Raw genomic sequence first — 19,399 nt, 5'->3', positions numbered from 1 at the left:
CTGATCATTAGTCAGTCTTATCTAGCTATGATAAGTTATCAGTGGAAAAAAAGTATCTACAGAAGCCTAAAGACTCTTTAATTAAGTCACTGTTAATTAATGCATAAAATAATCTTCACTTTTATTTCCAACTTCAACACACCAAGGTTTCAGCCTAAATATTAGAAACTAAATATTAACATATCACCAGATCACTTGTTTGTGGGTTCTGACCAATATATTTATATTTTTCTATTTGTCAACCTGGTATCCTTGAAGGCAGGGGACAAAGCATATTCTCTGTTTCCAGTCTTAGAAAACAGTCCAGTCAGCAGTACTCTCTGCGGCACATGCATCCCAACAGCACTGCAGTCTCAGATGAGTCAAACCGATGGAGAGAGACAAAAAAACAACTCCCGAGTGGAAGAAATACAGGGTCTTCCCATCAGCAGCGAATCACAGGCAAGCACAGGAGTTGAGTAGCTGTGGTGTTGGCAAAGAGGTCAAACAGACACACATGAGGGAGGGAGGGGGCGCCCAACCCCAATGTGGGATTCAAGAGAACACGCGTGTCACCGCATGTACATATCCGATTCAAACCAATTTCATTTCCGTTGACCAGCCTGAACATACTGTCCCCATGTCATCTTTGACATGTTTTCTGAAAATGTACTGTGGCAAATCATATCGTGCACATTACCAAAAGGGTGGGAGAAAGAAGATCTCAAAGCGGTTGTGTGAATTGAGTGATGTAGGCTACATATTGTTAAATGGAAGGCCAGTCTACAAGCTTAAGTGGTGACCTCCAGTGACATGACAATGATGAAGGAAAACAGCTCTCTGAAGCATAAGCAAAGCTCACATTCATGTGGAGAAGCGGTCGAAACACTGAATGGAACTCCTACACACATCTCTCCCCTTCTTACTTTGCAACCACAAGGTCTCTGTCTTTTTCCCTCCCTCACTCACAATCCTTGTTTGTCTTCATTCTGCAAGAGACCCTCTCGCCAAACGTTTTCATTCTGCAAAGTCTTTCTCTCTCTCTCTCTCTCTCTCTCTCTCTCTCTCTCTCTCTCTCTCTCTCTCTTCCTCCATGTTGGTCCTTTGTCTGTAATTTGTTATATATTGAATTCTCAATAAAAATGTTTTTATGTTCTCCATAGAAGCAGGAAAATCTCTTCAGAGTAGCACACTCTATTCCAAAGACAAAGCAGGTGTTGCCTAGTCTCCATAACAGCAGGAATACAGAAACAAAGGATTACTGTGCATTGAAACATCTTTGTTTTAATACTTTATAAAGGCATGGATTTGGTGTGAAACAAATCATTGTACAGAGAGATTTATCACCAGAATGCTGCTCGTGCTTGTCCTGGAGAGGGCCTGAAGTCACATGACAACCCTGACCCTGAGATCCCAAGGTACAGTCCAGTTTTATAAGAATCAGCCATTTCATTGCTGTTGGCCTACACATCCGGAATATGTAACACCATTAAACAATTCCCTCATCTGGCATATTTTTCCATTTCACTGTACAATGAACATGATCTCATACTCTTTAAAGGTAACAGCTGGCCAGTTGACAGTGGTGATCCTTTTAGATATTATACGATTAAGAGTGCATGAAGTCAAGACTACACAGAGGGCTTCTATGGACCAAAACTTTTCTACGTTAGTATTCTGCTTCATTTTAAACCTTACATTTTATATGATAGTTTTTTGAACAGCTCTCTATTTTCTGAAGTCCTTAGTCAATCACAGAGTGACATGAATCAACTGTAGTTTGCAATTGACCTAACACCATGTGACTGTTTTTATGTTAGCACATTAAAAACCATAAACCTGGAATGGTGTTTGAAACTTACACATACGCAGTCACCTCATTCCCCTAATAGGTAGGTAGGTACTTTTTAACCCCAGGAGAAACTGTGGTAATAACTCCAGGTAGTGTATGCACTGCCCACTCCTCAGAGGAGCTTAAGTATCTTCCATATTCACATTCACCAGAACTAATGAGGGACTAGGGATCTTCAAGGAAGAAGACCTCTCATTATTCATAGAAAAGAGTAAACAAATCCATAAATGTTATTGTCAGAGGGTTCATATCTCTCCAATTAATCAGAAGTTGTTCCCTAAGGCATTTTCATTGTTCAGCCAGACTTCTTTTGTCTAGAGGGAAAATACACAATTAAACGCTGTAACATTCAAAATATTCTCTCCCTAGTCCTCCCTCCCTTCTTTCCTTCCTTCCTTCCTTCCTTCCTTCCTTCTTCCTTCCTTCCTTCCTTCCTTCCTTCCTTCCTTCCTTCCTTCCTTCCTTCCTTCCTTCCTTCCTTCCTTCCTTCCTTCCTTCCTTCCTTCCTTCCTTCCTACCTTCCTACCTTCCTTCCTTCCTTCCTTCCTTCCTTCCTTCCTACCTTCCTTCCTTCCTTCCTTCCTACCTTCCTTCCTTCCTTCTTTCCTTCCTTCCTTCCTTCCTTCCTTCCTTCCTTCCTTCCTTCCTTCCTTCCTTCCTTCTTTCCTTCCTTCCTTCCTTCCTTCCTTCCTTTCTTTCTTTCTTTCTTTCTTTCTTTCTTTCTTTCTTTCTTCCTTCCTTCCTTCCTTCCTTCCTTCCTTCCTTCCTTCCTTCCTTCCTTCCTTCCTTCCTTCCTTCCTTCCATGCTTTCTTCTTTTTTCCCTCTCTTTCTTTCTTGTGTCCTTTCCTTTTCTTCTTTCTTTCTGAAAGTGGAAGGTACAGTACAACAGACCGGTAAAAGAGGCAATGACATGCTGCTTTAGCAGCAACTCATAAAACAGCATGTTTCCTTGGCTGTCACTGTTCCCCCTTGTTGCTCCTCATGTCCCAGTCCCCACAAAGTGCCCTTAAAAATGTCTCACATCATTAGGTCCACTCCTTTCTATTTGTACGGAGTTAGCGTTGATCCCCCAGAAAGATAATGGCGCCCAATCTGTCATTCCACACCCCATTACCCTGGTAACATGGCGGAGGTTGTGTCTTTCACTCTGCAATGATGTATCACTTAAACAAAGGATTGGGTGACTGCGCCGTGTTCCTTCAGAGCAAGGAGTCTGCAGAGCTGAGAGAGGCTTGGGCAGGTAGAGACCAAGACATCGATTAAAGACTGGATATGGGTAATGACGCACTAAGGACTGATTGAAAACTTGTCAGCCTTTTAGTTGTCAATTCTGTGGGACTTGTACCGTTGCTAACCTATGCCTGTTTTACTTGACCACCGTGCAGTTTGCAGGCTACTATCAACTCATACAGGAGGTACCAGCGGGGTCGCCAAACGTTCAAAGGTCATAGGTTAAGGGACATAGGTTATTGGGTGAACATTAGGTGCATGGGGAGGGGAACTGGTTGAAAGCGGTAACATCTGTGACGTCCTACGAATCCAAAAGGCGTCTATTATTCACATCATGGATAACAAACTGTGGTAATCTGTCTCTGCTTGTTTAAATAGTGACATCCTTTCATAATTGAATGCCTTATCGCTGAAACTGTCGGTTAAACTAATCCTGCGCAACCTCATCTGCTTCCTGGGCAAGGTTTTCCCACTGGTTCTGTCGGTGTGTTTGCTCACTGGTTCCTTCAGCTGATTGTCCGACCCCTGTGTTGTCAGGCTCACTCAGGAAATCGCCTCCGTCAGACCTCGGATGCGTTTCCTCTCTCTGCGGCGTTCTCCTTTGCATGTCTCGCAGCTTCTAAATTCGTGCTTCCTATCCGTTCTTGCGTGTGTGCGTGCGGTGTGTGGCTGTATTGGGGGCAGTGGGTGCGTGTGTGTATGTGATTGTGTGTGCGCGTAAGTCGAGGCGACAAAGACTAACGTGTTGGAGCTGTGGATGGATGCTTATCACACTAGATTCATCCCCACCGCCATGTCCTGAACTACTGCAAGCTTTGCCTTGTTGAATTTTCACCTCCAGGCCAGTAGCGTGTAATCCCCCTAATCTATCCGTCGCCTGGTTCATCTGATTGTTAAGTGAGTGATTGGTCTGGATTATCCATATGAGATTGAGATCAGTGGCTCTGTGGAGCAGGAGGAGCAGTCAGACGTGGAGCTCAGCGAGGGGACGGTCTGACCTCATAGCTTTGGGGCGGCTGAAGTTTCAGTTTTATAATCCTAGAAAACAACTGATGTATGGGACTCCCATATAAAGCAGTATCCTTCTTCATCGCAGTTCACATTTATTTTGTCTGTGATATTGATGGCACGAGGGACCGTGAGAATAGCGTGCTCTGGTGAAAATGTGGATATCGTAGATCCAAGATGGGGAAAAGGATAGATGTGTCGAGTGTGCAGGGAAATGTAATAGAATCCCATACTACTACGGGCGCATTGTCTCTGAGACAAATGCATGCAAATGTACACATGATGTATACACACTGTGCTTCTATCCTCCCCGGAGATCTGCAGAGTAAAGGAGAAGAATGCGTTCGCTCGTGCTCCCGAGATCTGCCGTTCCCACTGATCCAGAGAAATGTTGCCCCAGATAAATAGATACATTATGCATCATTAACATCCACAGTCCACAGTATGGAAAATACATGACCCCTTCTGACTTACCATATTTTTCCCTCTTGCCTAACTTGCATGGTTGTAGTTCATCTCAATGTGTCTAGCCGGGGGATATTCAGAGCATGTCTTACTCTGTGAAATGGGCGAGGCTGTGCATGCATCACCCCTGTGTTCTCATTTAAAAGCACTTACTCTCTGTAATGCGTTAAAGAACGTAGCAGAAAAGTGCTGATGCGTGCGGGACCTTGCCGTTCCGCTAGCTAACACCCTTGACAGGTGACCCATATATGTAAGGTTAAAAGCAGTGAAAATTGGGCGGCATCCCACCCAATGTTCTCCTGCTTAGTAAATGACGAAGGCGAAAAAAACACACACACACACACAACACAAACACATTTGGCTAAGTGGTCCGACAACATTATCGCCAGGCTAAGAATAACCCCAAGACTAAACTTGCAGGAGGAGCCAGCAGTGATGCAGGAGTTGCCAGGGGTCTCTGAGAAGTTCCACTGCTCAACAAACTCTCTTAACTTCACAGCTACCTCAGAGACATAGAGGGGGGGGGGGGAGGGAGACAGAGACAGAAAGAGAGAGAATGTGTACGAGAGAGAGAGAGAGAGAGAGAGAGAAAGAGAGGAAAAATAGGGGAAGAGAAAGAGAGAGACAGTGAGAGTATAAAAAATGTAGCAGTGAACAGCAGGAAGACGGGGAGAGATGGAGACCCCTGGGGCTTGGTTCGAGGCCCTCACAGGCTAAAGTAGCACTCCTCTGTTCTCCCTGCGCAGGACCTCTCTTCTCTCCTCCCTCCGTCTCTCTGTTTCCTAGAGGGGCTTGAGTCATCCCAACAGCTCTCTCAGTCTCTCTGCCACCCATCAGGATCTTAATTAAAGACCAATAGAAGGAAAGTTCTTCCTCTAATGGTTTCACTGAACAATCATTTAACCTACAAATTTGCAATTTGAAAAATCCAATCATTTTCATTGTGTAATGGAAAATATCACAGGTTTAGCAGTAGGGTGTAGTCACTGACTCTCTCCCCTACAGTCCACTCTCACAGACAAGACCCCACTGCCAAGACCTCAGACCCTGGCAGTAGACCTAGCCATGTAGAGGTTTCACAAGACTAACAGCAATGTTTAGTACCCCCTGTACTAAGCACGATTTTGACTTAGTTTGATCAACATATGTGTAAAGACCACAAATGTTCATCACTCCTAATGGCCAATTCAACTCCCATAACTGCCCTTCACAATGTTCAAATGGGAAATGCACGCTTCAACACTGTCTCCAAAACTCTGCAGAGATGCGTACAATTGAACCTGGCAAGGCGTGGCAAGTCGGTCGTGACAGGCTTAGGGCATTAGGCCCTGGCACAACAAGCGAGGGCCACAGAGGTTTTTGGCGTTGAGGTTGAGGGCCTATGTGTTTGCAGCAGGGGGAGACTTCTGGGCCAAATCCCCCTTTGGTGGTCGTAATCAGGACAAAGGTGGCCAGTGGAGAAGGGGGGGGCGTGGTTTTCATAGAAACAAGCTACTCCCTCCTACTGTACATAAAAAAACACATACATATTGTACACATACACACTTGATTTATTCTCACTATGCTATCTTATGCTATATTATTTTATACTTATTCCATAGCTTATTATCGAGACAGAAACAAAGAGTTAGAGAAAGAGAGAAGCTGGAGCTGATGCTGATATCCGGCGTGCCTGAATTGTAATCAACCGCTTTGCGATCCCCAGCAAAGTCAGTAGGTGGCTGCAATGTGTTTAGTCTGTCTAGAAACTCTGCGCTACAATGTGTTTAGTCTGCGCTGCGAGGGAGCTCTTTAAAAAGCCCCATTAGGCTTCCGAGCTGACAGGCCAACAAGCTAACAGCTCGTTCTTCTCTGCAGGACCAGTGTGGCTGAAAGACAGGTCGACGTCTCCAAGACTTGACATACCTAATTAAATAGCTTGGAAAACGAGGTCTCACTCTCTCTCTCTCTCTGTCTCTGTCTCTCTCTCTCTCTCTCTCTCTCTCTGTCTCTTTCTGGCTCTTTGTCCACCTATTGTGAATGAGCTTTGTGGCTAATGATGTGCACCGCAAGGGACCATCAGGTGTGGGTGGGGGGGGGGCATGTCTTTGTCAGTTTCCTTCACTGATTCTACACAGTTTGCATAAACAGAAAAGAGTGCTGAGGAGGATGTTGCTATGGGCATGTTTGTGACAGACCATAATGATGTTGTTTAATGGTGGCCTTGTGTTCCTGAATAGCCCTTTCCTCCAGTCCTTCCTGAGAGAAAAGAATGAAAGGAAATGTCATCATGGGGAAGTATTGTGCAAAGCTGTATGGGTAATCTGTCAACATCTCCAGTCTAATATATGACACAAGGTAGAACAACTGATCATCAAATCGTTTTCTCAAATGATTTGTATTAATGAAATTTCAGTCAAGACAATCACGTATTAGATTTGAGCATTTATTGTTACGTGATATGGACATGTAGATTTACTATGACGGAGTGGATGATCTAAGGGAAGCACTCCCTGCCTCCTCGATGCAACACATACATACATGACATATGTGGCAGGGAGCAATAGAGATATAATCCCCCTGATGGATAGACATACAGACAGCATGGGGGAGAAGGGGATGGTGGAGGGTGGCAGCAGCACTGATCATACAACGACCGGGGTGAGTGTGTGCATATCCTCGCGTCTTTTAAGACGCCTTATCGGACGTGGCCCAATGGATATGCGCTGCTAACATGGGTGTGGCAGTGGGTGGAGTAAGACGCCTTACGTCCCCGATGACTGACTGACGCGCGCTGCCCGATTGCCCTGCCAGAACTAGCTGCGCGTATGAATGGCAAAATGGTTTTCAATGTATTGATTCAAACTGAAATCCTGAAGGGCGAGCTGTTTACATGTATTAACTCCAAGTGCACACACATGCAGTCACATACACATTTCCACAAATGAACACAAACAAATCGCCAATGCATACAGAGAATCACATGTACAGACACAAAGACACACACACACACATTGCACAATTTTTCCCTTGTATAGTGCTGTTGCAGTCTTTGATTACTGTAAATGTGGTAATGTCCCATAAGACTATCATTAGGTCATTACAGGCAGGTTCACAAGCTATGGATCACTACAATGCTTTAAAGAGACCATTCTGTCACACATACACACACACACGTCTAACCAGCCGCATGTGCAACGAGCATTAAATATCATATGTCACACAGTCCCCATTACAGAGGCCGAGGAAAATCTTTTTTCTTTCTTTTTTCCATATGTGCAATGACTGACATCTAGAACACGAAAGGTAGTCATGTGTGAAGGCAACATGGGGCCTCATTGGAGACAGACCAAACAATATGGAAAGAGAGTGGTCAAACATGCTATAATAAAACATCTTGTGTCAGTAGAGGATGCAGTCAACAATGTGCAACATAGCTCAAGAATTCAGATGTATGCTCTCTAACCTTGTCCTGACAGCTCGTCTTTCTGAGCTGAAAGGAGACTACTTGTTCTATTCATCTGTTTTCGGAATAATCAGAGCTCTATTCTGAGAGGGCTACAGCTGAGGAGCAACAAGTCCTGGAAAATGTAAAACAATAATGTGGTTGGTTGATCGAAATGCTATGAGGCCCTCCACTCAGACATCATAAACAGAAACAGAAACAGGCACACACGCACATGCACACACGCACATGCATGCATGCATGCACACACACACACACACACACACACACACAGGGGGGGGGAAATACTTGAGAAATGAGACAAGGGCTCCAATAATCAGGACTCAAGCTTTCAACTCTATTTCAGAGTCTGTATCTGCTCAGGTAGAAGCTGATAGAGAGAGAGTGAGAGCCAGAAGCAGCCCAGCAGACAGAACATTCTGGTCCAACTCCAAAACAACCTTTTTTGGATCAAACATTTCCAAAAAAGAAAAAAAACTTTTTGAACAATTGGGTGTGTTCAACCGGGAAGCTGTAAGAGTGTGTACCAAACGGAGGGCAGAGGGGGGTCAATCTAGAGAGATACAATGCTGAACTAAAAAGTGTTTTCAAGGTAAATACGGTAAGTACACACCGAACAGACACGTGTACATGAATACACACAAGGTACACACAACCTCGCACACACACACACACGTACGCACGCAGGCACACACACAGACAGACACACACTTCCTGCTGCTCTCCTCTCCCCAGGCCTTGAGCGTCTCTACACTGTGCTTCAGGATAGAGTACTGGGCCAGCGCCAGAAGGCTGCTAGCAAACATATTGGTTTATTAATTAGATCTGGTAGTCCGTTTACATTGGCAAGCCCTACATCATTTCTCACTGGCTCCACACCAGAACTTCTCTGGAGCTTCGCCAAATGAGGAAACCTTATGGACTCAGCAGAATCCAGTAAAAGACCACCACTTACAGTAAACCTTCCATAACTCAGCACATGATGCCTCTCCTAACTGAACACTTCGGTCCTCAAAAATACAATTTGCTAACTCTCCTCCTCCTTTGAGCCAGTTAAACAAACAGGGCCCATGGAGAGCAAACCAGCACTACAAGCCCCTCAGAGAGCTGAGCCTTACCTGCTCCACTCAGACTCTCGCCAGGGTTCTGTGGGAGTGCAGTTATCAACGCCTGACACACTGATTTCTTCAGTACCCTACCATCATTTACTACCTCGCCTTACGTCAAGAACCAAAGGCATATTTCACTTTACAAGGGTCCACAAATAGAACCAATGAACAGATAAAACAACGGCACCTCTGGGACAATTTGCAACCAAATCATGTAAAACAAAAAAATTCAGTTGTGAATTCACACGGAATCTGCTCTGGTAGTGTGTCTATAAAAGAAGGATGAGCCGTGACTCCACCAGCCTATTCATCTGTAATGAGGTCAGCGTCTCCTCCTCTCCTCAGCTCGGGCCATGAGAGAAGCATTGGTCTGGGGAAGACAGTCAAGGCTACTGATCTCCCCACGGAGGGGTCACTGACCACCTGTTCTCAGCCGGCACAGGGACTCATATCAGTGGACACATCTGGAGCCCTCGGGGGGGCAGAGCGGAAGGGACTGGCAGCCAGCCGGGCCCGGCGCAGGGCTGACCGATCTGTCACAGCTGATGCTGGGGTCACCGGGGGTCGGAGTGGGGGCGGGGGCGATGCTAGATGGAAGGGAGGGAGGGAGTTGAAGTGGGAGCAGCTTTTTTACTTGGAAATCATCAGAGGGAGACTTGAGAAAGTTGAGCGTGAGAAATGGGAAGTATTCCCTGAACGGGGGGGTGGGGGGGTGCGGGGGGTAGTTGAGGGTAGTGGTAAGGGAAACGCTGCACTCGATAACCTGAGCAATGTTCTGTTTTACCGGCAGTTGGGGACAATTGTGAGGAGCACCGTATCAGCAATCAGGACGCAGGTACAGCCGGGTTGATTATTATTATCTATTTATAAAGCGAGCGTTGAAATCAGAGCCCTGTGTTGATCCCAATTACCTCCTCCCTATTGGTTCCAGTTCACACAATGATATGACTTTGTCTGGTAGAAACCTTACATTACCGACTGAGGTCTATGCTAGCCCAATAGCGACACAGCATGTCTCTTCATGTCTCTAATCAGAGTCCAGGATATGTAGCAGTTGCATAGTTCTCCGATTTGAGTGGGCAATACAACACTTGAGAGAATATGGTTGCTTCCTGCCCTCCTGATTTGACAAATGTCCATCTCTGTGTGTGGAGCCCATGGCAGTGGCAGCTAGCAGGAAGTGATGCGGAAGAGGACTTACTCATTCTTCTCCAGTACCAGGACCAGCTGTTGGCCTTCCGCTTCGACAAGCAGCTGCAGTGACGCAGGGTGACTCTGGAACAGACACATGTCACAGGAGGGGTCAGGGGACAGGAGGGTCCGTGTGTCAGCCAGTACCCACAATGACACACATCCAGGACAGGACATTTAAATTGACAGGACTGGAAATTGGCATACAGGAAGTGGGTTCCCAGTGGTGGTTGATAGTGTGTAACCTCTGACCTGACTGAGGTTTCAACCCACCAAATTCACAGCTTCAAACCTTGCCTCAGTTGACAAGTGTCCATGACAGGTAATTAAACATTCACGCTTCGATCGAAAGTGACCAAAATATCCCACATCAGCACACTATTAGTCCCAAATCAACAGCTTGAACAGTTTTGTGGATTGGAATTTGGGGAATTTTAGAGTGAAAGCAACATTTTAGACGATTGTCTGCAAATTTCAGAGCTGATTGACGTTACTTTCACCAGGCACCCCACCTTCTCTTCGCCTTGGGTTCATGTTGTGGAGGACCATGGGAATCAGAGACTTGAGACTTTGGATGTATTGTGACAGGGCTATCCAAAAATGTGTGACACACAAAAAAACACACCTTAACAAATAGCTCCATGCCTTCCAGGCACAAACCCTAAGAGGGTGTCCAAGAATAAAGCTGTTGACAAGGTTATGAAAGAAAGCTTCCTGATAGAAAATCACAGTTTAGATAAATGTCCATGTTTCATTCTGTCATTTGGACAATGTTGAATGTCAAACATACAGACAGATAGAAAAGTCTGAGCAACAGAAAGGCAAGTAGTGTACCGTGGTCTAGAAAATCAAAGCAGTTAAATCCACAAACCCTTGTGGGAGAAAAGGGGATTTCTGACTGAAATGTCAATCAGTATGTCAACAGCGAGTTCATCATTTTCTATTCATGTATTCTGCCTTATTAAGCATTCTTACAGTATATCTAACAGTGGCTGCTGGTGACTCCAAAAATTGGGAAAAAAACTACAGCATGTTGTGTGTAGCAATAAGCTGACTAGCAACCTATTGTAAATGTACTATATAACCAGGGTAACATAATGCATCTGAAGTGTATCCCCATCTTCAACAAGATACAGATAATTACTATTTATTAATCACCAGGTAAGCAGGTATGGTCCCTGCTTCTGTAATACCGATGTCCCTAGGGTCGCAGTACAGTGCCCCTTGAACCTTCGTACTTATAACATTTATCGTCTCACCTGTTCCGTGTAGCCCAGAAACTAAAGGGCTTCTTCATTAAAAAATCTGCAACCTTTTTGGTAGGGTTAGTCATTCAAAAGGATGAAAAACGTTGAGAAGGAAACTTTTGAGTGAGGAACCCTTCTCTTCTGAAAGAAAAAGGTGCAGTGGTCTAACTTTTTCCAGAGTTGTATATCTGGACAAAATGTCAGCCTTCTGGGCATGGTCATTCATAAGATACTATATCTAAATGGGTTACTACAATAACAATGAAGAATACTAACAAATACAATAGGGTTCCTCCTACCGGAGTAATCCTTCCAAGGTTTTGACCAACAGGGTTCTGCTACAGTTAATTCAGGGATGTTTGTCTGCCACTACTCACTGTGTGTCTGTAGAGGCAGAGGGAAGAGATGGGAAGTTCACGTCAGGCCATCATCCAAAAGTTGGTCCTGACTCATCGCTTTTCATTTTCTCTGTTCTTTTTGAAAGTGAGACAGTAACCTGCCATGTCGGGACTACAGGGAAGGAGAGTCTAGTAGCATCTTGGAAAATATCTGTACCCTTATTAAGCACATTAGGAAAAATCTATAGGACTAACAGCTGACTCCTAGGCAAAAAAAGTAAGAACACAGCGTCAGCTGTAGGTGTTCTTTGGATTCAGTTATGTCCAACACTGAACGTAATATTCAGTGTCAAACTATCTTTTCATGTATCAGAGCAGTGGGCTATTGTGTTAAGAGGGGATGTGTAAAGGTTCCAGCTTCAATGCTTTGAGTGGCTCGGTACATTGTGTTGTTTTACCTTCACGATTCCCCATCTTATCCGAGACTGACTCATTCCTTTGAGGAGAGTTTAAAGGGTTCTTCCTTAGCTCTGTTCTTCTCTTTTTTTGTACAGGACTTGAGAGTCTATAACGTGATAGGATTCCCCTGTCCCCCTAAGGTGTAGGATTTCCTTGAGCCAGGAAAAACTAATCCATGCCAGAATTCTGTAAGGGATCAATCTAGGTAAGCCGGGCTGGTTTAAATATTCAGGGTGTACTACGACACCTCATCCCCCCCTCTGCAGAGCTCTCCTGACTTTGCAATGGAGGATCCCAAATTTCGGTTTCCTCTCTTTGCTGGGCCAAGTGTTCGTGTAGGGTTTCCTTGCCTGAAGCAACCCCAGAACCAGAGAGATCAGTCCAGAACACAGAACCTTTACACTGTGGTACTGCAGGCAAGCTGAGGCATATTCACCTGCTGTTCCGGTCTCAAGGGAATTTTACAATGTACAATAGCTGAATGTTCTTTTAGCTGATGTTGGTCAAAGCCTAAAATACATGCAGTTTAGGATTATGACATACATGTACTGTACTGTAACTCTACCCAGCAACTGTGCTGTTTGTTGATCGATCCAGTGGGGTTTGACACAGAGATCAGGTAGACTAGGTTCCAATTCTTGTTGCTGCCTGATCTTGTCTCAGACAACACAGAAAACGATCGGGGAGGAAATTGCTCAGCCCTGGCCTCTCCTATCTCCTATATCGTTTGAAAATGCAGGGTTTCATGCACGGCTGACTTGTAGAGTAGGAAGCCTGCCGAGTTTGGGGAATAATTTCACAGTGTGTGGCGCCCCTGGGCTATCTCACGCTACACAAACAACCGAGGGGGCCATTCAAAACAGCACAGACAGAGAAAGCAATGAGGGAAACCACAAAGAGGAATCTACAGAGGATAAACAGAGTGGGTAGAGGGAATTATGAGGAGCTCTCCTCTGGAACAACAGAGCAGGGCGAGGAGAGAGGCAAGCATCTGTGCTTGGCTGGGCTCTCAACAGCAGATTAGCATTGGCTGGCTCGGCCTCTAAGCACCATATTAGCATTAGCCAGGGCCACTAAGTGGCCATGTTATGAATATTTACCTTGGCTGGAAGCTGGCTGAGGGGCCTGCTCCGGTCTCTCCCTCCCAGCTGCACTGGAATGGTTGTCGGGTAGCGATGTAGCTTAGCGATGGCACCGCCTCCCAGGCTGGACTGGTCCATGTTGCTCCCTATAAACACATCAACGACAGTGATGAAGACAGGCTGGACATAGAATAAAGCAGACCATGATATGCCATGACAGAATGGAATATAAATAGTTGAATATTAGAAATGTATCCGGGTCAACAGACAAAACTACTGATCAACAATCACATTTTGCAAAGAACAAGTTCCACTCCTGGCACAGACACCGCATCACCTCAAGCAACACTTAACCCCAAAGACAAGCATAATTACACTGAGTAATTTAATATAACAATGGGTCACAGTTGGCATTCTGTGAAGTGAGGACCAATGTTATATTATATGACTCAATGTAATTATGTTGTTCCATCAGGGGGAGAACTATCTGTCAGAGAAAAATATGAAAGAGTGTATTACAGCTTTCTTTAATACAATGTCATGTGTACAGTATCAAGCCCACACACTAGCATAGGTAGGCTACATGTAACTCATCACGGTCATGTATTACTGAAACATCCCATCATCTATCATGTTAGCCATCCTCTCTTAAGGTAGACTTTATTGGCTGTGTGATGTAAAAACAAGTCCCTTGTACTATGACAGTAGTGTCCCCAAAGAACCTGCACCAATACCAGTCTTGCAGGACCAGCAGTAATACCCCCGATAAATAATGGATGCTCTCTCTCTCTCTCTCTCTCTCTCTTTCTCTCTCTCTCTCTCTCTCTCTCTCTCTCTCTCTCTCTCTCTCTCTCTCTCTCTCTCTCTCTCTCTCTCTCTCTCTCATTCAGCTCATGAAGTAGTCAGCCTATACAATATCTCTAGACTGCTTTGCATCAGCTCTGCCACTGTTGAAGATGAACACTCTTTGTTACGCCCATGCACACACACACACACACACACACGCACAAGGTTTCTCTCTGTCGACTCAAACTCCCCTCCGTCCTCTCCCTCTGCCACTCTCTCTGTCTTCCTATCTCTCTCTATTCTTCTCATCTCTTTTGTTCAATAATGCCATGTATTCATAACGGTCTCCTCTACTAAAGTAATCTTCTCTTCACCACGGATTGAAAGAGAAATGTAAATTCTGAATGCCATTTAACGTACCTTAAACAGTGAGGCATGCATCATTTCAATACTGTACTGTATTTCAACTGTCGGGGGATATACAGCAAGCTGTGTCCCAGGCTTGCTGTGGGAAACTTGTGGGGTGCTTTTCCGTCCTATCAGCATCCTTGCTGCTGCCAAGGCTCCCACAGACCACTGGGGCTGTCTGGGCTCTCTGAGGTCCACACTAAGCATGCTGCGATAACAGGCCCAGGGGGTTCCTGTGTGGCCGAGGAGGAAGAGATGGGAACACGAGGGGGGGGGGGGGGAGGGGGGGGGTGTTGACTGAGAGGAGTGAAGGTGAAGAGCAGAGGGGTGGAGGAGTGGAGAGATAACCTCCTGCTCACTTCAGTGGGAGACTGAGAGAACCTGTCATCCATCAGTGGAGATAGCGAGATGGGCTCCTTCTCTGATGTTCTTATAGAGCTCCAGCTGGATCCAAGACCGGGCTGGATATGCTACCAGGCAAACACAGACCAGTTGAAGGGCTTGTTCACGTCACTGTGACAAGGCCATGCGGGCCGCGCATGTTTGTTTGTGATTCTGTGTGCGCGCGTGTCAGACTAAGACTTTGAGCCCACAGGAAGTGTCTTACTCGCCGCCTTGCTCTGTTCACCGCTCAAAAGGTCTTTGTTTTTCTGTCACGCTGTCTCTCTTTAGACAGACAACAGTGACTCTCTTATAAGACTACGAGGAGTGCCGACAACACACAACAACTGCTTTGGTTCCACGTTCAAAAAGAGAGTGTGGCGTACTTTGCGTCTGGCCTGACCCCCCCGTTCAGCTTAAGGGCACCATATGAGACCTTCAGTTTTTAAGGGATATTTGAGCGCACGCCTACAGTAGTTTGTTGAATGTAGTGGTGCATGAAACCCACATCGGAGTCATCCCAGCAGCCACAGGCTGCGGCTGGAGGATCATAAAAAGAGAGAGAGAAAAAGAAAGTGCATTTAAAGAAAGGCCGGCAGACGTTTTTCAATAAATAAGCTTTTAGCACCACAACTGTTCTCACTTTCGTGACATGTGCTCTCTCTTACAAGAAAAAGAAAGACTCTTTTTTTGTTGCACTGTATTGTGTCGATACAGAGAGATGCTTCCTGCGTGCGCGCCAGTGTTATACAGTGTGTGTGTGTGCGTTTCGATGGGGGAGGAGGTTGCAAATTGAATAAGTATGCGCATGAATATTCCATCTATCATCTTTTCCTTCACAGACACTTGGGAATCAGGAATAAAAAGAAAAAAAGGCTTTCATGATTAATTGCATGTGCTTGATCTTCCTTGGGAACGTTAGAAATTTTAAATAAGACCGGTTCATTCCCTTCTGTCTTTTGGGGAGAATGATGGTTGGCCCGACCACAGCCCTCTTGACTATATTAAAAACCCACGTCTGCGTGGCATATTTTACTGCGCTCCCTTACATGGGTCTTGAAATAAAAAAGGGATAAATCAGGGGTGTTTCATTATTTGGGCTGCCCCAAGTTTCAGATAACAGCGGAATACATTACCTTTTATTCAAACCTGATATATGCAAGCTCAGCAGTGCTCTTGTTCAAGCATGTCTCTTGAGGAAGAAGTGAAACAGTCATAGGGAGATATAGGGAAGTGAGGGATGGCCAATGAAAGAGAGAAGACGGATGAAGGACGACAGGCCAGAGTGTAAACGGATCGAGAAAGAGAGCAGAGGAGATTTTGGGCTACTGGACAGGTTGACTTTCAATATACCCAGAGGTTGTTAAAGAAGCCCTTCCAGGAGCGTCTCTCTTAGCTTTAAAAACGACTAGTACACCTCTACAATCATCTCACGTCTTGCACTACCAGAGAGGATTCACATTTAAAGTTAAGGATGACGTTAAGCTCACTTATCTCTTATGTCAGTGGAGGCTCAGGAAGTTAAGCTCTCATTGCACCCAATAACGTGTGAGAAACATCTGCAACCTTCACACCGTTGTGGTTCACACCCATTTCTTTAACAATAGCTGAGTGATTGTTTGAAAAGTCTCGCATTCAGATTCTTTGCATTTGGTTTAACATGTGCAATAGTATCGCTCGAGGCTACTGTAGCCTTCTGTGCATTATTAACCCTACAACATCAATGGATCTTTGATTGCGAAACCACTCAAAGAACTGAAAGACAGATTGACTTGATCCAATAGCAAAGGCCGAAGAAATCCAACATACTGGATGTTTGTTTTTACAGACTTCTATATTGTGATAAAGTACAGTTTCTAATAACAAACTGTAGCCTTTCATGTCCACAGCATGTATAATAAAGAGATTGTGGCTCTAGCTTCATTTCAAAACACATGGATCCTTTGAACGTGGCAGTTATAGTTTCAGGGCTAATGCTTTTACATCAACTGAAGCGCTATAACATTCCCCTTGTTAAAACAGTGCAGTATATCCATTTTCCACTACCTTAAACAGCTTACCGATAATGCTGTTTATTAATGTACATGTTTTTTTACACTAAACCCATCTGAAAGGATTTATTAAAGCACAGTTCACAAAACTACATTCAATGGCAAAAACATAACTGAAACAGTTACCCTAAATTGTAGGGTCTGGGATCCTGATCATCAGAATTTCTCAAATCCCCCCCTAAAAGTTCTAAAAAAAATAATCTAGCAGCACCAGAGTCTGGGGAGAAAACCTACAAACATCAGGAATTCATCTTTTGATTTAGGGGGTGGAGTGGAGTTGGGGTTGGGATTGGGATTAACATATACAAACAGAGCTTGCCCTCCCAGCCCCTCTCCCTCCGGCCCTTCTTGACCTGTATGTAATGGAAGGTTTGTTTTGCTGTGCTAAGTGGGACCAGTTGTCCTCCCAGAGAGGATTCGTCATGCTGTCCAAAGCCCCTCATGAGGTAATCATTCTCAGCAGTTACAGGAGAGGGGAAGGGCCCCCACTGGGTCAGAGAGGAGAGAGAGAGGGAGAGATGGATAGGTGGAGAGGGAAGGAAAGAGAGAGGGAGGGGGGAGAGATACCTCTTGGAAGAACTAAGACTGCTAAAACATCCTTCCTTCCTCTCTTCATCCATTCATCCAACCATCCATCCCCCTTGCCATCCCCTCACTAACTCCTCTTGCCAAGTGATAACACACTCCAAGCATTTGGCAATTAGTGCTGGGGCTAACTGGAAAAGTGGCTGTGAAAGCCCTGGTGGACCCCCACCCTATCTCAAAGCGTCAAACGCATAAGTAGGAGGCTTGAGTAAACATACGGCCAGCATATAATGGTGAAAGAAATGGTAACACGAGACACCCGAAGCCTTGACCCCGAAGCCCCTCTGTAAAAGGCCGCCTCTCAAGCGTTGCGAGAGTACAGCGTGCGTGTGCAGAGCGTACGATATGTTTGTGAGCGTGTTCAGTAAGTCAGTGTCCGCGCGGGGTACAGCGCTCCTCCCTCCCCGTGGGGCGGGGGTTAGTAAGGTCTCCGTCCAACACCCACTCATGTATCTCAGGAGCTCTCACTGGAAGCCGTGTCGAAGAAGGCCACTTGTCCACTCAGGTCTCCAGGACCCTCAGTCCTCCAACAGGGGAGGACTCCAGCAGTGGAAGGCCCGGGATTAAGGCTAAAGTAGCAAATGTCACCTAACAATCAAGCTGCGACTGCGAAGGCTCAGGCTCCAACCCACGAGCGTGTTTGCTGACACACGCACACAAACCACGCACACACCTTAAAAGATCTCAAAAGCCTCAGGCAAAGCTGCCTCAACCTCAGATCCGGCCTTTCAATGAATATTTCATGTGGTTTTCCATCAGTTCTTTAGACTCTCGTCCTTACTCAAGCCCATGTTGAACAAAATTGACTAGAATGTGGCAACTTTAAGTAGATGTAATCGACGTGCTGAGTAGACCACAACTGATCATCAATCTAAACTCGTCAACAAAAAAATGAATCATCCCAAGTCAAACATTTCTTTGACAGGTTTATATGTTTTCCTCCTGGGATGTGTGTGTGCGTTTGTTTATCTGTTTATCTCCCGGAAGCAGTGCAGACAGTGTCTGGTAAGCAGCAGGTTTCTAAATCACCCTGATAGCTTTAATGGCCAGTGACGGCGAACAGACAGACATTGCTAACTGAGCTTCTCATTCCCCGGTGGTCGAACCCTTTATAGTATATCAAGGTATAACGTTTATACCAACCTGTCCCCATAATGTCAAATGCAGCCAATGAGCAGGTCTTTAAAGACAAACCAGGAAGATGTTATTTCTTAAATGGTTTTTCCAGAGGGAGGCTTGATGGCTCGTTTCAAACAGGATGGCCACCATTCATCAGCATTCCAGGGCATACTGAGAGGTGTGTGTGAGTTACATCCAGAAAACAGCGATGAGAGGTCCACTCCTCATGGACTGTGTGTGTGCCTGTGGGGATGCGTGCTGGGGTTTATAATAGCAGCTTTGCTTTCTCCTCCTTACAGTAATTTGGGGATACAACCAACCAAAACTCTAATCTGTTTAATGAATGCAGCTGACCAAGAGAGCATTCGTAACCGATAATTTCCTCAAATTCAATCAAGTTAATTTCTCTCTCACTCTAATTGTTTATTGAACTCTGCTGAATAAATCACAATGCACAACATGTTCACAATTGTGTTTAAAGCTTTGTAATGGAAATAAACAAGATATAGTCTATATATCTTTGAGAGAGAGAGGGGGGGGGAGTGAGAGACAGACAAACAGACAGAAAGACACACAGACAATTGGCTCAGTGTTGAGTCAATAATAATTTGACTCTACAGTAGAGCCTTCAAACCACCGACTTTTTGGTGAAATGATGAAAGA

The 19,399-nt window shown here is 45.2% G+C and overlaps 1 protein-coding gene across 1 annotated transcript in view; it reads right to left on the bottom strand.

The window, feature by feature from the left end:
* Nucleotides 1-19,399, bottom strand: part of adam12b (ADAM metallopeptidase domain 12b) — a 55,716-nt gene that overhangs the window by 34,825 nt on the left and 1,492 nt on the right. Inside the window, exons 2-3 of the mRNA XM_084709221.1 lie at nt 13,425-13,552; nt 10,291-10,364 (exon numbers count right to left, since the gene is read on the bottom strand). Coding sequence (XP_084565347.1) covers nt 10,291-10,364; nt 13,425-13,552 — 202 coding nt within the window. The remainder of the gene's footprint in view (nt 1-10,290; nt 10,365-13,424; nt 13,553-19,399) is intronic.

This window comes from Hypomesus nipponensis, chromosome 11 (assembly GCF_054491055.1).
Source record: "Hypomesus nipponensis isolate SF chromosome 11, ASM5449105v1, whole genome shotgun sequence".
Classification (NCBI taxonomy): Eukaryota; Metazoa; Chordata; class Actinopteri; order Osmeriformes; family Osmeridae; genus Hypomesus; species Hypomesus nipponensis.
Note: the sequence above shows the minus strand (reverse complement) of the source record. Positions and strands in the feature narration are given on the sequence as shown.